Here is a 19,644-nt window from a genome sequence, read left to right as displayed (position 1 = left end):
TAGAACAGTCCGTGCAAGTGAAGGCAGCGGAGGAGTCCCAGGGACCACGGAGTCACAGAAGGTGGTCTTGGTGACGTAGCTCAGGTTCGGAGGCCGAGGTGATATCAGGCGGGGTCCGGAACCTCTGGAGCAAGATGACGGGTCACCGCAGGGATCCGGGATGGTACGGACTGTCAGATGGCAGACGGACAGCGTGCGGGGATCAGGACACGGCAGACTGGATGGCGAGGCAGGTACGGCTCTACAAAGACAGATAGGTGAGTACAGGCACATAAACACCAAGAGACCTGACTCCTAGCTCAGGGAACACGAAGATCAGGCCCCGCCCCCTTGGACAATGACCCCCTATATACCCTGTACCTGTGCAACCTCATTTCCTGTTAATGGACGCTGGCCCTTTAAGAAAGGGTCAGTGACCGCGCGCGCGCCCTAATGCGCATGCGCGCCGCCCGGGTGCCAGAAGCCAGGGAAGGAGGCTGCGAGGAGGACGCAGGGGAGCCGGCCAGGTCCAGGGAAGCTGTCGGGCGCCGGGATCGGGGGCCCGGAGCCCTGGGACGGACGGAATCCGGTGACTGGGGAGCGGAGAGCGTGGCAGGTGAGCCGGGGAACGGGGGTGAGGACCCGGGGAGCGTGACAGTACCCCCCCCCCCACGCCCCCCTCCCCGCAACCGGGACATGAAGGCACGGATAAGAGGAGTGCCCACGTTCTCCCTGGGCTCCCAAGACCTATCCTCAGGACCATACCCTTCCCAGTCCACCAGGAAGAACTGTCGACCTCGTACGGTCTTCATGGCCACGATATCCCTTACCGCATAGATGTCATCATCGGCAATAGGAGGAGGGGCCGGACTGGCAGCAGCGGAGAAGGGACCAAGGACAACCGGCTTGAGCAGAGAGACGTGGAAGGAGTTGGGTATCCTCATCGTGGCCGGGAGCTGTAGCTTGTAGGATACCTCATTGATCTTGCTGAGGACCTTAAACGGCCCGATGTAGCGAGGACCCAGCTTGTAGGAAGGTATCTTCAATCGGATGTACTGGGAAGCAAGCCAGACCAGGTCACCAGGAGAGAAACACGGAGGATCCAGACGTCTTTTGTCAGCGTGTTTCTTCATCCGCTGGGAAGCGCGCCCAAGGGACGCTTTGACAGAGTCCCAAATGGTAGCAAAGTCACGAACTGCAGTATCAGCAGCCGGGACATCCGATGAAGGGGATATAGGCAATGGGACGGCGGGCTGGAGTCCGTAAACAACATGGAAGGGAGATTCGGAGGATGACTCACTGACGTGGTGGTTATGGGAGAATTCAGCCCAAGGCAGAAGCGAGGACCAGTCGTCGTGATGGGCGTTGACATAGTGACGTAGGTATGAGGTCACGATTTGATTGACCCTCTCCACTTGGCCGTTAGACTGAGGATGGTAAGAAGAAGAAAAGTCCAGAGTCACTCCCAGATGTTTGCATAGAGCCCTCCAGAAGCGGGAGGTGAACTGAGTTCCTCTGTCGGACACTATGTGGGATGGAAAGCCATGCAAGCGGAAGATGTGATGTATATAGGCTTCCGCGAGTTCCTGAGCAGAGGGCAGTCCGGCCATAGGAACGAAGTGGGCCATTTTGGAGAATCGATCAACCACGACCCATATGACTGTGTGCCCGGAGGATAATGGCAAGTCCGTAATAAAGTCCATTGCTATGTGTTGCCACGGGACTGAGGGTATCGGTAAAGGCAGAAGACGGCCATGGGGCAAGTGTTTGGGCGTCTTGTTCCTGGCACAGGAGGAGCAGGCAGAGACAAAAGCAGCGACGTCCGTGCGAAGGGATGGCCACCAGTAATGGCGTACAATCGCACCCCATGTTCTCTTCTGACCAGCATGCCCGGCTGTTTTTGAGGCATGACCCCAGTGTAACACTTTTTGCCTGTCGGTATCGGAGACATAGGTCTTCCCGGGCGGTATCTGGGCTAGGGTAACAGGGGCCACCGGAATGATGTTGCTAGGACAGATGATGGGTTGGGTAGTCTCTTCCTCCTGCTCCATGGGCATGAAAGACCTGGACAAGGCATCAGCGCGTACATTCTTGTCCGCGGGTCGGAAGTGAAGCTGAAAGTCGAACCTGGCAAAGAATAAGGACCACCTGGCTTGCCGTGGGTTCAGTCGCTGAGCGGACCGCAGGTATTCTAGGTTCTTGTGGTCCGTGTAGATGATCACGGGATACACTGCACCTTCCAGGAGGTAGCGCCATTCCTCCAGTGCCAGTTTGACTGCCAAGAGCTCTCGGTCCCCGATGGTATAGTTGCGTTCAGGCGCTGAGAAGCCCTTGGAGAAGAATCCACAAGTCACCATCTTCCCGGAGGAGGACTTCTGCATGAGCACTGCTCCGGCTCCTGAGGAGGAGGCATCCACCTCCAAGGTGAACTGGCGGTTCAACTCCGGACGGTGAAGTACAGGCGAGGAAGCAAAAGCCCGCTTCAAAGAGCCAAACGCGGCGTCGGCCGCAGGCGACCAGTCCTTTGGATTTGCCTCTTTCTTAGTCAAAGCGGAAAGTGGAGCAGTCAGAGCAGAGAAGTGAGGGACGAATTGGCGGTAGTAGTTGGCGAATCCCAGGAAGCGTTGGATTGCCTTCAGTCCAGAAGGGGGAGGCCAGTTGAGAATGGCGGAGACCTTCTTGGGATCCATCTGCAGTCCAGTCTCAGAGATGATGTACCCCAGAAAGGGGAGAGAAGACTGCTCAAAGACACACTTCTCATACTTTGCGTACAGACGGTTCTCTCTTAGTCGTCGTAGAACCAGCTGTACGTGCTCTCTGTGGGTTGGGAGGTCCGGAGAGAAGACAAGGATGTCATCTAGATATACTACCACACAGGTGTAGAGGAGGTCTCGGAACACGTCGTTCACCAGTTCTTGGAAGACGGCAGGGGCGTTACACAGGCCGAAGGGCATCACGCAGTACTCATAATGTCCATCGCGCGTATTAAACGCGGTCTTCCATTCGTCACCAGAGCGGATGCGCACCAGATTGTAAGCACCCCGAAGATCCAGCTTGGTGAACAGACGAGCTCCTCTAAGCCGGTCAAACAATTCGGGGATGAGCGGCAGAGGGTACTTGTTCTTAACAGTGATCTGATTCAGACCCCGGTAGTCGATGCAGGGACGTAAATCGCCCTCTTTTTTCTTGACAAAGAAGAAACCTGCTCCAGCAGGAGAGGAGGATCTCCGAATGAATCCCCTAGCCAGGCTCTCTGAGATGTAAGTCGACATAGCCCTGGTTTCGGCTGGAGATAAAGGATATATCCGTCCTCGTGGTGGCGTTGTTCCAGGGAGCAGGTCGATGGCACAATCGTAGGGGCGATGTGGCGGCAGTACCTCGGATTCTTTTTTATCAAAGACATCAGCAAAGGACCAATAAGCCGAGGGCAGCCCTGGTAGGTTCTCAGGAACCGGAGGTCGTCGGATGGGTTGTGTGGATTTTAGGCATCTCTCATGGCACGAAGCACCCCAGCGGGTGATTTCGCCAGTGCCCCAGCTGACTGATGGTTCGTGAGTCCGTAACCATGGAAGGCCCAGCAGGATCTGATGGGACATGTGCGGAAGGACGTAGAAGGCGATGTTCTCGGTGTGAAGAGCACCGATGCGCAGTTCAACCGGCCTGGTGGTCCAGGAGATGGTGTCAGAAAGGGGTCTCCCATCCACAGAGGCAATCACCAGGGGCTTGTTGAGTGGGATAACAGGCACCTGGTATTTGTCCACGGTGGCTTGCTGGATGAAATTGCCTGCTGCCCCGGAATCAAGATAAGCCTCAGCCGTGAACCGCGTCTCTCCCGTTGTCACTTGCACGGTCCATGTGACCGGATCAGAGAGAGTCCCAGCACCTAGGGTGGCCTCTCCTACCAACCCTAGGCTTTGGAGTTTCCCGGCCTTTCCGGACAGGAACGGAGGAGGTGTGTGCCCTCACCGCAGTAAAAGCAGAGACCCTGGGCAAGCCGCTCTGCTCTACGTTGTGCAGACTGACGCACTCGGTCAATCTGCATGGGCTCGTGGACGGGACTCCCAGCTGTTGATGACTGAGGTACGGAGGGCTTCTGAGGAGGAGATGAATGCCGTAACGGGCGTCTCTCACGAGATAGCTCTTTGGAGCGCTCCTGAAAACGTATGTCCACACGAGTTGCTAGGGCAATCAGGGCATCTAGGGTGGAGGGCACGTCCCGGCCCGCCAACTCATCCTTGATGCGACTCGAGAGTCCCTCCCAGAAGGCGGCTGTTAGGGCCTCATTATTCCACCCGAGTTCTGAAGCCAAAGTGCGAAAACGGATGGCGTATTGGCCCACCGTCAGTGTTCCTTGACGTAGGCGGAGGAGTGATGAAGCAGAGGCAGAAGCGCGTCCCGGCTCGTCAAAGGTGCTGCGGAATGCCTGCAGGAACTGTTGAAGATCCTTGGTCATGGGGTCCTCCTTCTCCCACAAGGGGTTCATCCACGCCAGCGCCTCGCCCTCTAGGTGGGACATTATAAAGGCGACCTTGGCTTGGTCGGAGGCGAACAGATGTGGCAGCTGCGTGAAATGAAGGGAACATTGATTTATGAAGCCCCTGCAGGTCTTGGGATCTCCAGCATAACGAGGAGGTGACGCCAAACGGAGTCGGGAAGCATCTGACGAGGTTGCCACTGGTGCGGGGGCCATGGCTTGCCTGGCGGGGGACCTGGGTGCCGCAGGCGTCATTGATGCTTGTAATGTGTACAGGCGGGTGTCCACGGAGGTCATGAATTGCAGCATGCGGGTCTGGACTTCACGCTGGCGTTGGAGTTCCTCTTGCAGAGCCATTAGTGCTGCAGCGGGATCCATGGCCTGATCTTACTGTCACGGCCGGGCGGTCGGGCAGACCCAGGAGGTGGATCCACTGGACCGAACTCTCTGAGATGGTGGTAGGGAGTCCGGCAGCTGAAGCACTGATGTGCAGTAGAACAGTCCGTGCAAGTGAAGGCAGCGGAGGAGTCCCAGGGACCACGGAGTCACAGAAGGTGGTCTTGGTGACGTAGCTCAGGTTCGGAGGCCGAGGTGATATCAGGCGGGGTCCGGAACCTCTGGAGCAAGATGACGGGTCACCGCAGGGATCCGGGATGGTACGGACTGTCAGATGGCAGACGGACAGCGTGCGGGGATCAGGACACGGCAGACTGGATGGCGAGGCAGGTACGGCTCTACAAAGACAGATAGGTGAGTACAGGCACATAAACACCAAGAGACCTGACTCCTAGCTCAGGGAACACGAAGATCAGGCCCCGCCCCCTTGGACAATGACCCCCTATATACCCTGTACCTGTGCAACCTCATTTCCTGTTAATGGACGCTGGCCCTTTAAGAAAGGGTCAGTGACCGCGCGCGCGCCCTAATGCGCATGCGCGCCGCCCGGGTGCCAGAAGCCAGGGAAGGAGGCTGCGAGGAGGACGCAGGGGAGCCGGCCAGGTCCAGGGAAGCTGTCGGGCGCCGGGATCGGGGGCCCGGAGCCCTGGGACGGACGGAATCCGGTGACTGGGGAGCGGAGAGCGTGGCAGGTGAGCCGGGGAACGGGGGTGAGGACCCGGGGAGCGTGACAGATGTTAACAAAGCCATTTGCATGGTGATACATGTGGGCTGCTGTCCTGACACGGGCAGAACAGGATAAGTAACTTGATGTTTTAAAAAATTTCCATAAGAAACTATTTTCATTATTTTTATGGATCTAACAGTTTTTCTTATGATCTCAACTGTTCTTTGTGAGGCTCTGTGAAACTGTGTTACTCAATGTCATATGCCATTAGACACAACATCTCCTGTGCCTGGATCGAGAGTGCGCTGGTCCATCGCGGCATTATGGCTTCAGACCGTGACCTGTATGTCTTAAGACAATTTTTAATGATTGTATCTGACTCCACTTTGTATAATATAACAAAGCATTACTATCAGAGATGGGCGAGTAGTGAAATATTTGTGTTCGGATTTTGCTTACCGAACACTAACCACTATTCTGGTATTCTTCGAGAATAATGAACCTAATGCAAGTCAATGGGGTACTCTAGAAGATTTCCTAGAAAAATGCTTGGGTTTCCCATTGACTTGCTTTAGGTTTGTTATTTGTAACGAATACTGGAATAGTACTCGATATTTGGTAAGCAAAATCCGAACAAGAATATTTCACTATTCGCCCATCAATGATTACTAGATTTGCATGGATTTGGATCTAATATATATGTAAACTCTTCTATTGATGTTTGGGGGAGAGATTTACTTACACTATGCACAGAAATATTGGGGCACCAACACATGATACCTTCAGGAGCTTTTGAGATATCCCATAATATGGAGACATTCTCCCCTTTGTTCCCTCTACTCTTTTTGGAAGGTTTAGGTTTTTATTTCAAGATTTGAGAGTATGTCTAAGTGTCTAAGAGAATTATTGCCTATTCATCCAGAAGAACATTTGTGATTTCAGACACTAATTTTAGATGACAGTTCTAGGATCACAATCTCTGGTCTATTTCATCCCTAAGGAGCTCAACATGATTGAGATCAGGGCTCTGTGGCCAGTTATTTGTTTCCACACTAACTCATCCAACCATGCCTTTATGGATCTTGCTTTATGCAATGGGCACAGCCATGAAGAACAGAATAGGTCCTTCCCCAAACTGTTCCCATAAAGCTGGTAGCAAACAATTGTCCAAAACGTCTTGGTATGCTGAAGCATTCAGATTGTAGGGTCATAACAGGGGAAATATTGCTGTGTGGGACCACAAAGTGGGCACTATTATATTATATAGCTTGCCATTACTATTTGGGGCACTGAAAATGCTATTACACTGTGGGGCACAAAGATCACACTGTAACATGCTTGGAGTTCAAAATATATGGCATGTTTACTGCATTGTGCACTGTACCAGCCTGTGCACAATATGGGGTACTGTCTTTTAAAATACTTTTAGGTACATTATTTATCTGGCTCTATTGTTTTCTGAAGTTCTGTTATTATTTTTTGGGATGGTAACTAAAGGTATGGCAACATTATTTCTGAAGTACCGTATTTGAGTGGCACCTTGCCTTCACAGGTGAACTAAAGGTAGCAAAAAGGAAACAAAAAAAGCACATAATGGGCAGTAGCAACCAGGAATTTGTGTTGGCTGGAAATAAGTGAGAAAAGATGAGCCAAATATGTCTGTGTTGTGAACTCTGTAGACACAAGTTGTGGCAGCGGGAAGTCTTCATTGTGGTCTGGGCCAGTTAGGAACAGCAGAAAGTGAGTATGAGCACGTCAACATGCGCCACTAAGGCCGGTTTCACACATTCGTCATTTTGCCGCTTTGCCGGATCCGTCATATTCCAGTACAGTGCAATACAGTACAATGGCATTGTGGCAAACTCCAGTCACATGCTGTAATGTGCACTGAAAATGTGACCGGAGCTTGCCGCAATGCCATTGTACTGTACTGGAGTGTGACGGATCCGGCAAAGCAGCAAAATGACGGATGTGTGAAACCGGCCTAACAGAATTGAAAAACAGGTCCCATTTTTTCATTTCAGGACCACTGCACATGCAAGAGAGTTTGTAATGAAAATGTAGTACAAGTGCAGACATACAGGAAATTTTGAGGTTTCCAAATACCCACAAAACATAATATGCCACAAGCCTACACGTGAACTAACATATATAGGTGGTGTATTTTCAGATTTACATTGAAGTGGGACCAGAGGAAACCACAAATTACAAAGCTGGTAATGTCACAGTGTTTGAGCTGAAAATACAGTTCTTTATTTCAAACCAATGGACCACAAGTTTATTCTGACATTGTTCTTTCAGTCGTACGAGTTTAGAGCAGTAAATTCATTTCCATGATACAAGTGTTGAAATCAGTGTTGTAGAAGTATCATTATCTTAATTTTATGTATTCAGCTATATGGTTGGTTTGGGATATTTTTCGTCAGGTTGGAGAGTTCTATTCCTTCTATAAAAGAAGATTTCTTCTCATTCTGACATCAGCAGATAATAACTGCTTCTTGAGGTAATAGAATAAACTTTATTAATGTGTGATGTGAGACGTTCATGTCACTGGAATATCCTGTCATACTGAAATGACTTTAAACTCAGCAAAGCTCCCAGAATACAGCAGGAATATTTGTGTGGTTTATGCAAAATATCACTTTATATAATCTGTATGCTCTGACTTGTCTGAAAAGGTTGCTTAAACCCTTGGTGGCGTCTGCCCTACATGTACTATGCTCACTATATGTATAAAGCAGGCTCAGGAAGTGAGCCTGCTCCATACACTGCTGGTGCCAGTTGTATAACTCAGACAGCTAGCTCCAATCACAGCGGTTCAACCCCTTAGATGTCACTTTTAATCGTCACAACGGGTAGATATGCCCTTGCCCTATTGTCATGTCCTCAGGGGGCCTACTAAATGCCCCTATGTTTGATGTGTTTGTACTCCAATGAGAGCGTGTTAATTTTTAGAAAACATTGATTTTACAGGAGATGATCAAACCATCACGTTTGATTGTCTCCTGTAAAGCCACCTAGGGTGGCTTTATTAAGCCACTCTAGGTGGCTTAATAACATTTTTTAAAACTAGTTAAAGATATTTTTATAGTTTTACAAAATATAAACAAGTATATGTATATACGGTGTGTGTGTGTGTATATTATATATATATATATATATAATACTAGAAGGTGGCCCGATTCTACGCATCGGGTATTCTAGAATTTACGTATTGTGTAGTTCATGTATGATTTTTGTTATATATATATATAGATGTTGTTGTGTGTAGTTACCAAGTGTTTGTGTAGGGCGCTGTACATGTTCTGAGTGTCGCGGGGGGTGAGAGTGGTGTTGTATGTGTGTTGCGTGTGTTGCGTTGTTTGTGGAGCGCTGTGTGTCTGTAGCGTTGTGTGTGTGTGTGTTGTGCGGTTTGTGTGTGTGTGGTGTGTTTTGGGGGGAGGTATGTTTTGAGCAATGTGTGTGTTGTGCGGTATGTGCGTATATTTGTGTGTGCAGCGTTGTCTGTGTGTGTGGGTGTCTGTGTAGGGCGTTGTTTGTGATTCCTAGTGTGTGTGTGTTGTGCAGTGCGCGTGTGTGTGTGTGTTGGGGGGAGGTGTGCACCTCTCATCGTGCTCCATCCCCCATGCTGCGCACCCCCCATCGTGCTGCATCCCCCATGCTGCGCACTCCCAAACGTGCTCCATCCGCCATGCTGCGCACTCCCAAACGTGGTCCATCCGCCATGCTGCGCACTCCCAAACGTGCTCCATCCGCCATACTGCGCACTCCCCATCGTGCTGCATCCCCTATGCTGCGCACTCCCAAACGTGCTCCATCCGCCATGCTGCGCACTCCCCATCGTGCTCTATCCGCCATGCTGCACACTCCCAAACGTGCTCCATCCGCCATGCTGCGCACTCCCAAACGTGCTCCATCCGCCATGCTGCGCACCCCCTATCATGCTCCATCCGCCATGCTGCGCACTCCCAAACGTGCTCCACCCGCCATGCTGCGCACTCCCAAACGTGCTCCATCCGCCATGCTGCGCACTCCCAAACGTGCTCCATCCGCCATGCTGCGCACTCCCAAACGTGGTCCATCCGCCATGCTGCGCACTCCCAAACGTGCTCCATCCGCCATGCTGCGCACTCCCAAACGTGCTCCATCCGCCATACTGCGCACTCCCCATCGTGCACCATCCGGCATGCTGCGCACTCCCAAACGTGCTCCATCCGCCATGCTGCGCACTCCCAAACGTGCTCCATCTGCCATGCTGCGCACTCCCAAACGTGCTCCATCCGCCATGCTGCGCACTCCCAAACGTGGTCCATCCGCCATGCTGCGCACTCCCAAACGTGCTCCATCCGCCATGCTGCGCACTCCCAAACGTGCTCCATCCGCCATACTGCGCACTCCCAAACGTGCTCCATCCGCCATACTGCGCACTCCCCATCGTGCACCATCCGGCATGCTGCGCACTCCCAAACGTGCTCCATCCGTCATGCTGCGCACTCCCAAACGTGCTCCATCCATCATGCTGCGCACTCCCAAACGTGCTCCATCCGCCATGCTGCGCACTCCCAAACGTGCTCCATCCGCCATGCTGCGCACCCCCCATCATGCTCCATCCGCTTGGGAGTGCGCAGCATGCCGGATGGTGCACGATGGGGAGTGCGCAGTATGGCGGATGGAGCACGTTTGGGAGTGCGCAGTATGGCGGATGGAGCACGTTTGGGAGTGCGCAGCATGGCGGATGGAGCACGTTTGGGAGTGTGCAGCATGGCGGATGGACCACGTTTGGGAGCGCGCAGCATGGCGGATGGACCACGTTTGGGAGTGCGCAGCATGGCGGATGGAGCACATTTGGGAGTGCGCAGCATGGCGGATGGAGCACGTTTGGGAGTGCGCAGCATGGCGGATGGAGCATGATGGGGGGTGCGCAGCATGGCGGATGGAGCACGTTTGGGAGTGCGCAGCATGGCGGATGGAGCACTTTTGGGAGTGTGCAGCATGGCGGATAGAGCACGATGGGGAGTGCGCAGCATGGCGGATGGAGCACGTTTGGGAGTGCGCAGCATGGGGGATGCAGCACGATGGGGAGTGCGCAGTATGGCGGATGGAGCACGTTTGCTCAGCCTCTCTCCTTCCAGCCTCCCTCAGCATCAGCCTCCCCCTCCCAGCCTTCCCCAAGATCAGCCTCTCTGCTCCCAGCTTCCTCCAGCACGCCGTGCTCCTCTGCCGACACTCACCCACACCCGATCGCATCCACTCACCCACACCCGATCGCATCCACTCACCCACACAACCGATCGCATCCACTCACACACACCCGATCGCATACACTCACACACACCCGATCGCATCCACTCACACACACCCGATCGCATCCACTCACACACACCCGATCGCATCCACTCACACACACCCGATCACATCCACTCAAACACACCCGATCGCATCCACTCACACACACCCGATCGCATCCACTCACACACACCCGATCGCATCCACTCACACACACCCGATCGCATCCACTCACACACACCCGATCGCATCCACTCACACACACCCGATCGCATACACTCACACACACAGACACTGACGAAATCGCACATACGCGCTGATACTCACAACATCCGGGGATATCACATGCTTCTGGCCATGTGATCACCCGGCAGGTCCTGGAAGCTCACAACAGCACAGTATCGCTGCCGAGAAGCAAGCGATATCCCAGGATGTTGTGAGTATGTGGATGCGATGTGATGTGTGAGGTGTGTGTGAGTGTGATCTGATTTGTGTGTATGTGTGTGTGTGTGCTGTTATGTTATGTATGTTCCGCAGCTGCAGGACCTTGATGTGTGGATGCGATGTGATGTGTGTGTGAGGTGTGTGTGAGAGTGAGTGTGAGCCGGTGTACACTGGTAACTATGATACACATCGGGTAACTAAGGGACCTTAGTTACCCGATGTGTATAATGGTTACCAGCTTTCACGGCCTCCGTTAAGATCCCAGCATCGCAAGGTTATGTCTGGCGCTGCTGGGATCGTGACGGAGCCGGTGTAGAAGCAAGCGATATCCCAGCATGTTGTGAGTGTGTGGATGTGATGTGTGAGGTGTGTGTGAGAGTGAGTGTGATCTGATGTGTGTGTGTGTACTCACCTGGGAATCGGAGCCCCGTGTCAGTTGGGCCAGAGCGAGCGTGCATTGCGTGAGGGGGGCGGGGCCTGCAGAGAGCCGGGGCGAGAGGCCAATCCATGTGGGGGGGCGGGGCCATGGCGAACCCAGCGGCCAATCAGCTTTGTGTCACCGTAAGGACATGTCACGGTGACACAATTTTGGAGCATGACAGACAGACAGACAGAATAAGGCAATTATATATATAGATATAAAGCTGACTGTATGTGTGTGTGTATGTCCGCTAAAGGAATCCGCACCGTTGCATTTACAATCACGAAATTTTGCACAGATGTGACCCGGGGAGCGTTGTAGACTATGTTTTGACAGAAAAATGTAACCCCGTGCTTTACAGTTAGTCTCTAAAATCCTGCCGCCATTAAACTGAATGGAGGTGGGAGCTATAGGTTATTAATAGCAACTGTCAGTGGTTGCTATAGGAACAAAATAAACTGTTAGTTGAAGCTTATGCGGGAGGTTATATGATGTCGGTGGAGAGACAGATAGAGAGAAACAGAAAAAGACAGACAGACAGAGACACAGACAGAAACAGACGGGGAAAGAGACAGACAGACAGACAGGGAAAGAGACAGCCCTGGAAAGAGACAGACAGGCAAAAAGACAAATGGGCAAAGAGACAGACCTGGAAAGAGACAGACATGGAAAGAGACAGACCTGAAAAGAGACAGACCTGAAAAGAGACAGCCGGGAAAAGAGACAGCCGGGGAAAGAAACAGCCGGGGAAAGAGACAGCCCTGGACAGAGACAGCCGGGGAAAGAGACAGCCGGGGAAAGAGACAGCCGGGGAAAGAGACAGCCGGGGAAAGAGACAGTCCTGGAAAGAGTCAGCTGGGCAAAGAGACAGCCCTGGAAAGAGAGAGCCCTGGAAAGAGACAGACTGAGAAAGAGACAGACCTGGAAAAAGACAGCCCTGGAAAGAGACAGACGGGCAAAGAGACAGACGGGCAAAGAGACAGACGGGCAAAGAGACAGCCCTGGAAAGAGTCAGCCGGGCAAAGAGACAGACGGGGAAAGAGACAGACGGAGAAAGAGACAGACGGGGAAAGAGACAGACGGGGAAAGAGACAGACAGACACACACACACATAGAGACAGACAGATACAGAGATGGAGACCGATAGACTGATACAAATACAGACAGAGATAGAAATAGTCAGACAGAGACATAGACACAGACAGACAAGGAAATAGACAGACAGAGAGACAGACAGATAGCGACACACAGACAGAGACTGGGAGAGAGACAGAGAGATAGTTACTATCCCGGGCAACTCCCGGGTACTACAGCTAGTATATATATATATATATATATATATATATATATAAATATTCAAATCACCCCTCTGAAATGTAGATAAAATAAAGATAGTTGGTATTGCTGCATCTGTAAAGCCTGCTTTAGACCTTACGATCCAGCATACGATATCGTATGTGATCGTAACCACCCCCATCGTATGTGCAATCGCAATCGCACGTAGCTGTCACACACTGCAATGTACCTTACGATGCTGGATGTGCGTCACTTACGATGTGACCCCACCGACACATTGTAAGATACATTGCAGCGTGTAAAGCGGACTTTACTGCCTGAACTAATAAAAAAAAAAACTCAGAATGAGAAAAAAAAATTTCTAAGTGCTTGTTTTATCATCACTTCTCACCCCAAAAAACTGAATTAAAGAAGATTGTAAAGCCAAATGTACCCAGAAGTAGTACCACTTAAAAACTACAGCTTGTCCCACAAAAAGCCATCATGCATTCACAGTGACAGAACCAAAATATGGCGATAAACCAATAATTAAAAAAAAAAAATACAATCCCAATTGTAAAATAGCTGGGACGTTGTGTAAAATGTACAGAAAATGAGAATATTATGATATGGAAATCTCTTATAGTCATATTTTATTCACCAGAGAAAATAAAGCAAACCAGAAGGTGAAAGTTAAATATTATTCCATTTCGTTTGAAAAAAAAAAAAAAAATTAGGAATTGATGGCAGGAAGTCATTTCAAAAAAGTTGGACAGGGTTAACAAAAGGAAAGTAAAGCTGGGGTCAAATTTCAACTAAGCTACAAGACTGTATAAAAAGAGAAAATTATAGAGGCAGAGTCTCACACACAAAGATGGTCAGAAGTTCATCAATCTGTGAACAACTATAAAAATTGTAGGAAAATTACCTGGTGACAGATTCTTTTTAAGAGGTATGAAATATCATGTTATTTAATAATTGACAGAACAATCTTACCTTAACTATCAACCCTTTGGAATCCACCATCCATATCTTCTTTATTGCTTTTTCTCTTGGCATCCCTTCTTTCTCCATTGCCATAACAATTAAATCAGCAATTCCCATGGCAGCCTGAAAATTAACAAATTACAAAGTGTGTAATTTAAGGTTGCATAATACAAATATATACTATTTTTGGTGATCTATATGTTTACGGGTGAAAAACTACTAATAGTTAAAGAGGATGGCAGGTCTTTTGGTGAAGGTTTGCAGTCACTTTAAGTGACTGCAAAGTTCTAAATCCTTGCAGTGTGTACACTGCACACTGTCAGCATTCCCTGCTGTTGTGTGTGAGAGCGGGTAGTCACTTGGCTGCAAGTATGCGATTTGTATACTTTGGTCACATTCCAACTAGACGTGTTCAGCCTCATTCAATTCATTTGTACTGAGCAAGGCCGAGCATGTCTAGTCGGCACATGTCTGCATGTATGTAAATTGCGGTCATGTGATTGCTCACTCTCTCTGGCAACAGCAATGAATCATGACAGCTTGCAGTGTACACAGTGTAAGGATTCAGAAGTATGCAGTCACATACAGTAAATGCACACTTTCATCTGAAGACCCAATAAGCCCTTTAATGGTGGTCACTTCTTGTTCATCCTAACAGATATATTGGGGACATGATTTTTTGATGTTTACTAGTATATAACTATTACAGGTTCTCCTCCTGCGCTTGTTAGTGCATTCTTCCTCATAGGTTGTACATGTCTCTTGCTCTAAAAATGGTTGCTGATGGAATGCTTATGACCAGGTCTATAAGGTAATCTCCAATTGAAAAAATGGCTTTCCCAAGTGCAGTGTTTTTCAATTGGAGGAGGCTGATGGACAGGTCTGCATCCGCAGCAATTTGTAAAATGCAGTCTGTGAGGAAAGCTGCAATAGCAAGTGCTGGAGAAGAACCTGGAAGTGCCCCAGAATCATATCCTCAACACATTTATTAAGTGTTGTCCAATAATTAGACAACCACTTTTTAAGTGACGTATTCCCTTTTGTGAAATAGCATATACTAGTCACCTTCCACTTCACCGACGACGCTCCAGCGATGTCAGCGCCATGTCTCCCTTGGTCACGTGACAATGAGATGCCATGTGACCCCTGCAGCCAATCAGCAGTGGCTATTTGGCTGCTGTGCTGTAACTACTTTGATGTGAACTTATAGTAGTGAGAGCGCACCAGCCCATTAAAAGCCGCTGATTGGCTGCAAGAATAGCAATATCACACTGGAGGCCTGTCGCTGACATCATAGAATGGCGCTGACGCAAGAGGTGAGTATCTGTCATTTCTACAAAGGGGACTACTTTATGTAAAAAGTGGTTGTCCAGCTAGTGGAGAATCCTTTAAAAAATGTGCCTGAAAATTCAACAGTGGTCACCACTGAGCCAAGTCAGTAATGATTACAGAATATATGGCCATATACATTTTACAGTTAATAGAATTTCTTTACTCAAGCATCTGATGGCCATGACAACCCATCTGGTCCATTATTGATAACCTCCTGACTTGCATTCATGGCAAATACGACACTGAAAAGTGCTCTGCACATAAAGGTTAATGAAGGCTTTTGTCAATAAGTGAGAAGACAGTGGAAAAGAACATTAGACAAATGTTTGAGGAGTTAATCTACCTCTCCAGCTCCTTGAAACAGAATGATGTGGTCGGACAGTTTATTCTTTGTAATACGAAGAGCGGCAAGAAGTCCAGCAACAGCAACCGATGCAGTGCCTGCAATGCAATATTCACATGTATAATAGGGGTAGTTAGAGCTGGTGTGGACACTATGCAGGATTCCGGACTTGTGAAATCAATTGATAATATAGGTAGAAATAAATACATAAAACTCCAAGTTCAAATATTAGAAGATAGTAATGAAACTACTCATAGACTATACATACATCAATAATAAAAAATGTGATGTAAAGCACAAACATGGAATAGTAGTTCCCGTTGAAAATATGGGGTGCGGCTCTAATGCCAGGCAGATGGGTATTCCATACTGGCATTATTAAATCCATATATTCTATATATTTAGCCTGCTTCCAGCATAGTTTAATAAGAAAGTAATGTATTCTTAATATTATTATTGTCATTTTTAACAAAAAACCAAAGTGTGAAACTCGGGATTATTTTGGAAGAGTTTACAAGATTTCATGAAATGAATGATACATAATGAATACCGGATTTGTCCTTTCACCAATCTGCCAGGACATCTTCACAGCCACAATTCCTGACATCTGCAACTTATGTTCTGTACATTGTGTTATTTTAATGTGTATGTTCAATGTATTGTATAAAAAAAAAACAACAAAAAAATAATAAAACCCACAATGGAGACATGGAGGGACGGTTGTAATGTTCTGTTACTATTTATTAATAACACTTGCAACTACAACGTATAACACGAGGTTAGGACACTGCACTAGACCAGATATACTAACACTCCAGGACAGGACTGTAAGGCTATGTTCACACAGGGTGTTCCTGCAACCTTATCTTGTTGCAGGAAGTCTCCTGGTGGTTTTCTGTGTTTTTGATATGGTTTTTGGCTAGGCTTTTGGTGTGGTTTTTATGCCGTTTTTTTCACTTCCTTGTGATGGGCGGACCAAGTCCAGAGCAACGTAAGTTCAAAAGTACCCAAGTGCCTGGCCTGTGCCGGGATTGATCTGGATCCAACACTTGAGCAATTAAAAATACAAAAGTAAAAATAAAGAAAAAAAAATAAAGCAAGCTAACTATACTTTACCAGTGTCCGGTGTGGCTGTATCTGTTCAATGGGAAAGTTGTGCTTATTTTGCTTTACCAATGTGTAACCCATTTCTTTTTGTGTCTAGGATCACATGAGTTTTGATTCTCACATGCGAGGGATTGGATCAATTATGTTAATAATACTCTGATGTCATCCGAGTGCATGCTGATGGTCTCCATGCACCCATAGACTTGAATTGGAGAGCGTTGTCTAATTTGTGCTGCATCGCAAACACTGATCAGCACTTCCCCATAGAATAACATTGGTCCGAGTGGTACCCTATAAAACACCGGATAGTACTCATCTGATGAATACACCTGTGTGAGCCCATAATCTGACAAACCTTTTAAATTACCTTTCAAGGATAATGTGGTTGCTCTGCTCATTGTTTTTCAGGCAATGAAGCAAAGCTGTTGAGCTGCAGAAACAGAGTGAAAAGTGCATGTTTGTGTCTAAAGGGAACTGTCACCTACTCCCCTGTGGGCTGTCTGGTCCAATGGGCATCTCTGATCTCGGTCCTGCGTCACCTATCTCAAGATCGCTGTCCTTCTTGCTTCGTTTGGATGACGTGTTCTATGTCATCCACATAGTGTCTTCCATTGTCATCTTGTGCACCCACACTTCTCTCTGTCCTGAGCAAAGTACTGCAATGCGCAGGAGCAAGGAAACATCAAAGAAAGCCCATGCATGTGCACTACAATACTTTGATCTGCCCTCAACAGGGCAGAGAGAAGTGCAGGAGTGCAATGGAGGACACTGTATGGATGACGTAGGATGTGTTATCCACACAAAGCAGTAAAAGAGAAAGAGAGAAGGCGCCGGATCAAGATCAGTAACGGCCATCAGACCAGACCGCCGTGTAGGTGAGTAGGTGACTGGTTCCCTGTAGATAGTGTGATAACACACTTGGGGATCACCTTTGCTGGGTTCAAAGGGCACGTAGGGTCTGTATTCACCGCAGGCAGACAGCCAAGATCCAGGTGCAACTGACACTGGGTCAGATTTATTTCGGGGAAGCACAAACAGAAAAAAAAACAGCAACAAAATAAATACTTGCCTGTCCAGTCCTAACTATACATGATGATACCCTATCTACAGACTTGAGGGCTTCTCCCTTCCAGTTAAACCATACAAACATCGAGCTGCTCCCACTCTCCTACACAGACAGGCTTTCTGTGTTCCCAGGCGGAGACACTCACCCGACCTTCCAGCCTCCTTTTACATCCGCCCCTCACCTCCCAATAATCCATTAGTAGCCAGGTGATCCTGAGCAGGCTAGGTCACGTAGGAGAGATACCGGGGCGAGATATACCTGCTCTCATCCACTAATCCCACCTGAGCTTCACAATAGTTATAAAAATACAAAACTCTTAAAAATGTGTTTATAACAACTTGATTTAAATAATCATTTTCTAAAGATACATTATTTTTCAAAGTTGAATACTTTTCCCTATTGCAGACATGGGAATTGCACAAGTCGTATTTACGGCTGTACCTTTCATACTCAGCAATTCTGAATATCTGAAGCAGCTAAAAACATGGCTCTACTAGAACTGTATTTTCCCCCAACAATTTCCCACATTCCCACAATCTGTCCTCACGTCCACATCCTGGCATGCCCTTCCCAGCCTGTGTATTAGCTGCAAAAAAACTTCACACTCGGCATTTTAGAGTCTTGGGTTCTGTTCATGGCTATGACAGTCTACCTCCCAAGCCAAAGCAGACATTATAAATTACGGCCAAACCCTTGCTAAAACATCCTTTTTTTATTTCAGAAAATGTTGTCAAGTGGAAATAGTTCTGTCATTGGAATCACCCGTCCTATTGATGACCTGTACATCTGCATAAAACATCTTAATAATAATTCCAGACTTGTTTGGTGCAGACCCAATGGTGCAGAGATTGTAGCATTCACATTAAAGTGTAATATTAACTGTATCTAATATCAGGTTAATTTTGAAGAATAGGCATTGACAAACATAGTGTGCCATTTTGGCTTCCCCCGAATTCTGTATCACGGTATTGCCAAACCCTTTTGGTCATGCCATGCACCCCCTTTCCTCACCCCACTGTTAAGCATGGTTCATGGCTCATATAGAATTGCACATCCCATGAACGGCAGATAGAGAAATACTTAAATTCAGTGTAAGTTAAATTCTCCTAAATTGTGTGATCAGTCCATACCATTTGGCATACTTCGGCCATTAGCGTTAGCCATAATTTCGCTACCTATATTCAGCTGGTTTCGAATGGTTGAAGTTATGGATGTCTACAATCTGAAGGGAAAGCTTCCTCCTTCCCCCAGGCTCCAGCTCTTTTTGGCAATTTATCCATGGTTTATTGCAGCAGCTGGCGTTGACTTCATAGAAATTTGGCCTATATTCCCATATCCTGGTCTGGGTTTCGTATTTTTATCCTTAGCTGGTGTTTTTCCAGCTGTGTCACTGCCATATATACACAAGGCTGAATTAGGCCCACACTTCTCAAGCACACATGTATGAAGCAGAAAATGAAATCTGAAAGCTGAGAGGACAAACATAAACAGGCAGCATAACATAGCTGACAGTGAACATTGCAGAACGAGAATTGTGAATGTCTAAATAAAGCATAAATGTAAAGAATGGATATAGCAGCCTCTATGCATACTCCATCACTTAACCCATTAACTCATGCTAGATCATTCTCCTCCAGAGAGGCCATCATGGATCAAAACTGTTGAGTCCAATCAACGACAATCAATAAGAATTCATATTTTAATTTCCTACTTACAATGGAGAAATGAATCATGGACACTGATAGACTGATATAATGAAGTTACGTTTCTATTAATGTTAAAGGGTTATTCCCATCTCCAAGATCCTATCCCAATATGTAGTAGGTGTATTAATAATAATATTAGCAAATACCTATAGAAATGTAGT

General features: G+C 48.1%; 1 protein-coding gene across 1 annotated transcript in view; it reads right to left on the bottom strand.

The window, feature by feature from the left end:
• The window catches only part of ME1 (malic enzyme 1), a 592,001-nt gene that overhangs the window by 82,630 nt on the left and 489,727 nt on the right, over nucleotides 1-19,644 (bottom strand). The window contains exons 8-9 of the mRNA XM_075340163.1: nucleotides 15,605-15,702; nucleotides 13,939-14,052 (exon numbers count right to left, since the gene is read on the bottom strand). Of these exons, the coding sequence (XP_075196278.1) occupies nucleotides 13,939-14,052; nucleotides 15,605-15,702 (212 nt within the window). The remainder of the gene's footprint in view (nucleotides 1-13,938; nucleotides 14,053-15,604; nucleotides 15,703-19,644) is intronic.

The sequence above is a fragment of the Anomaloglossus baeobatrachus genome, chromosome 3 (genome assembly GCF_048569485.1).
Source record: "Anomaloglossus baeobatrachus isolate aAnoBae1 chromosome 3, aAnoBae1.hap1, whole genome shotgun sequence".
NCBI classification, from domain to species: Eukaryota; Metazoa; Chordata; class Amphibia; order Anura; family Aromobatidae; genus Anomaloglossus; species Anomaloglossus baeobatrachus.
Note: the sequence above shows the minus strand (reverse complement) of the source record. Positions and strands in the feature narration are given on the sequence as shown.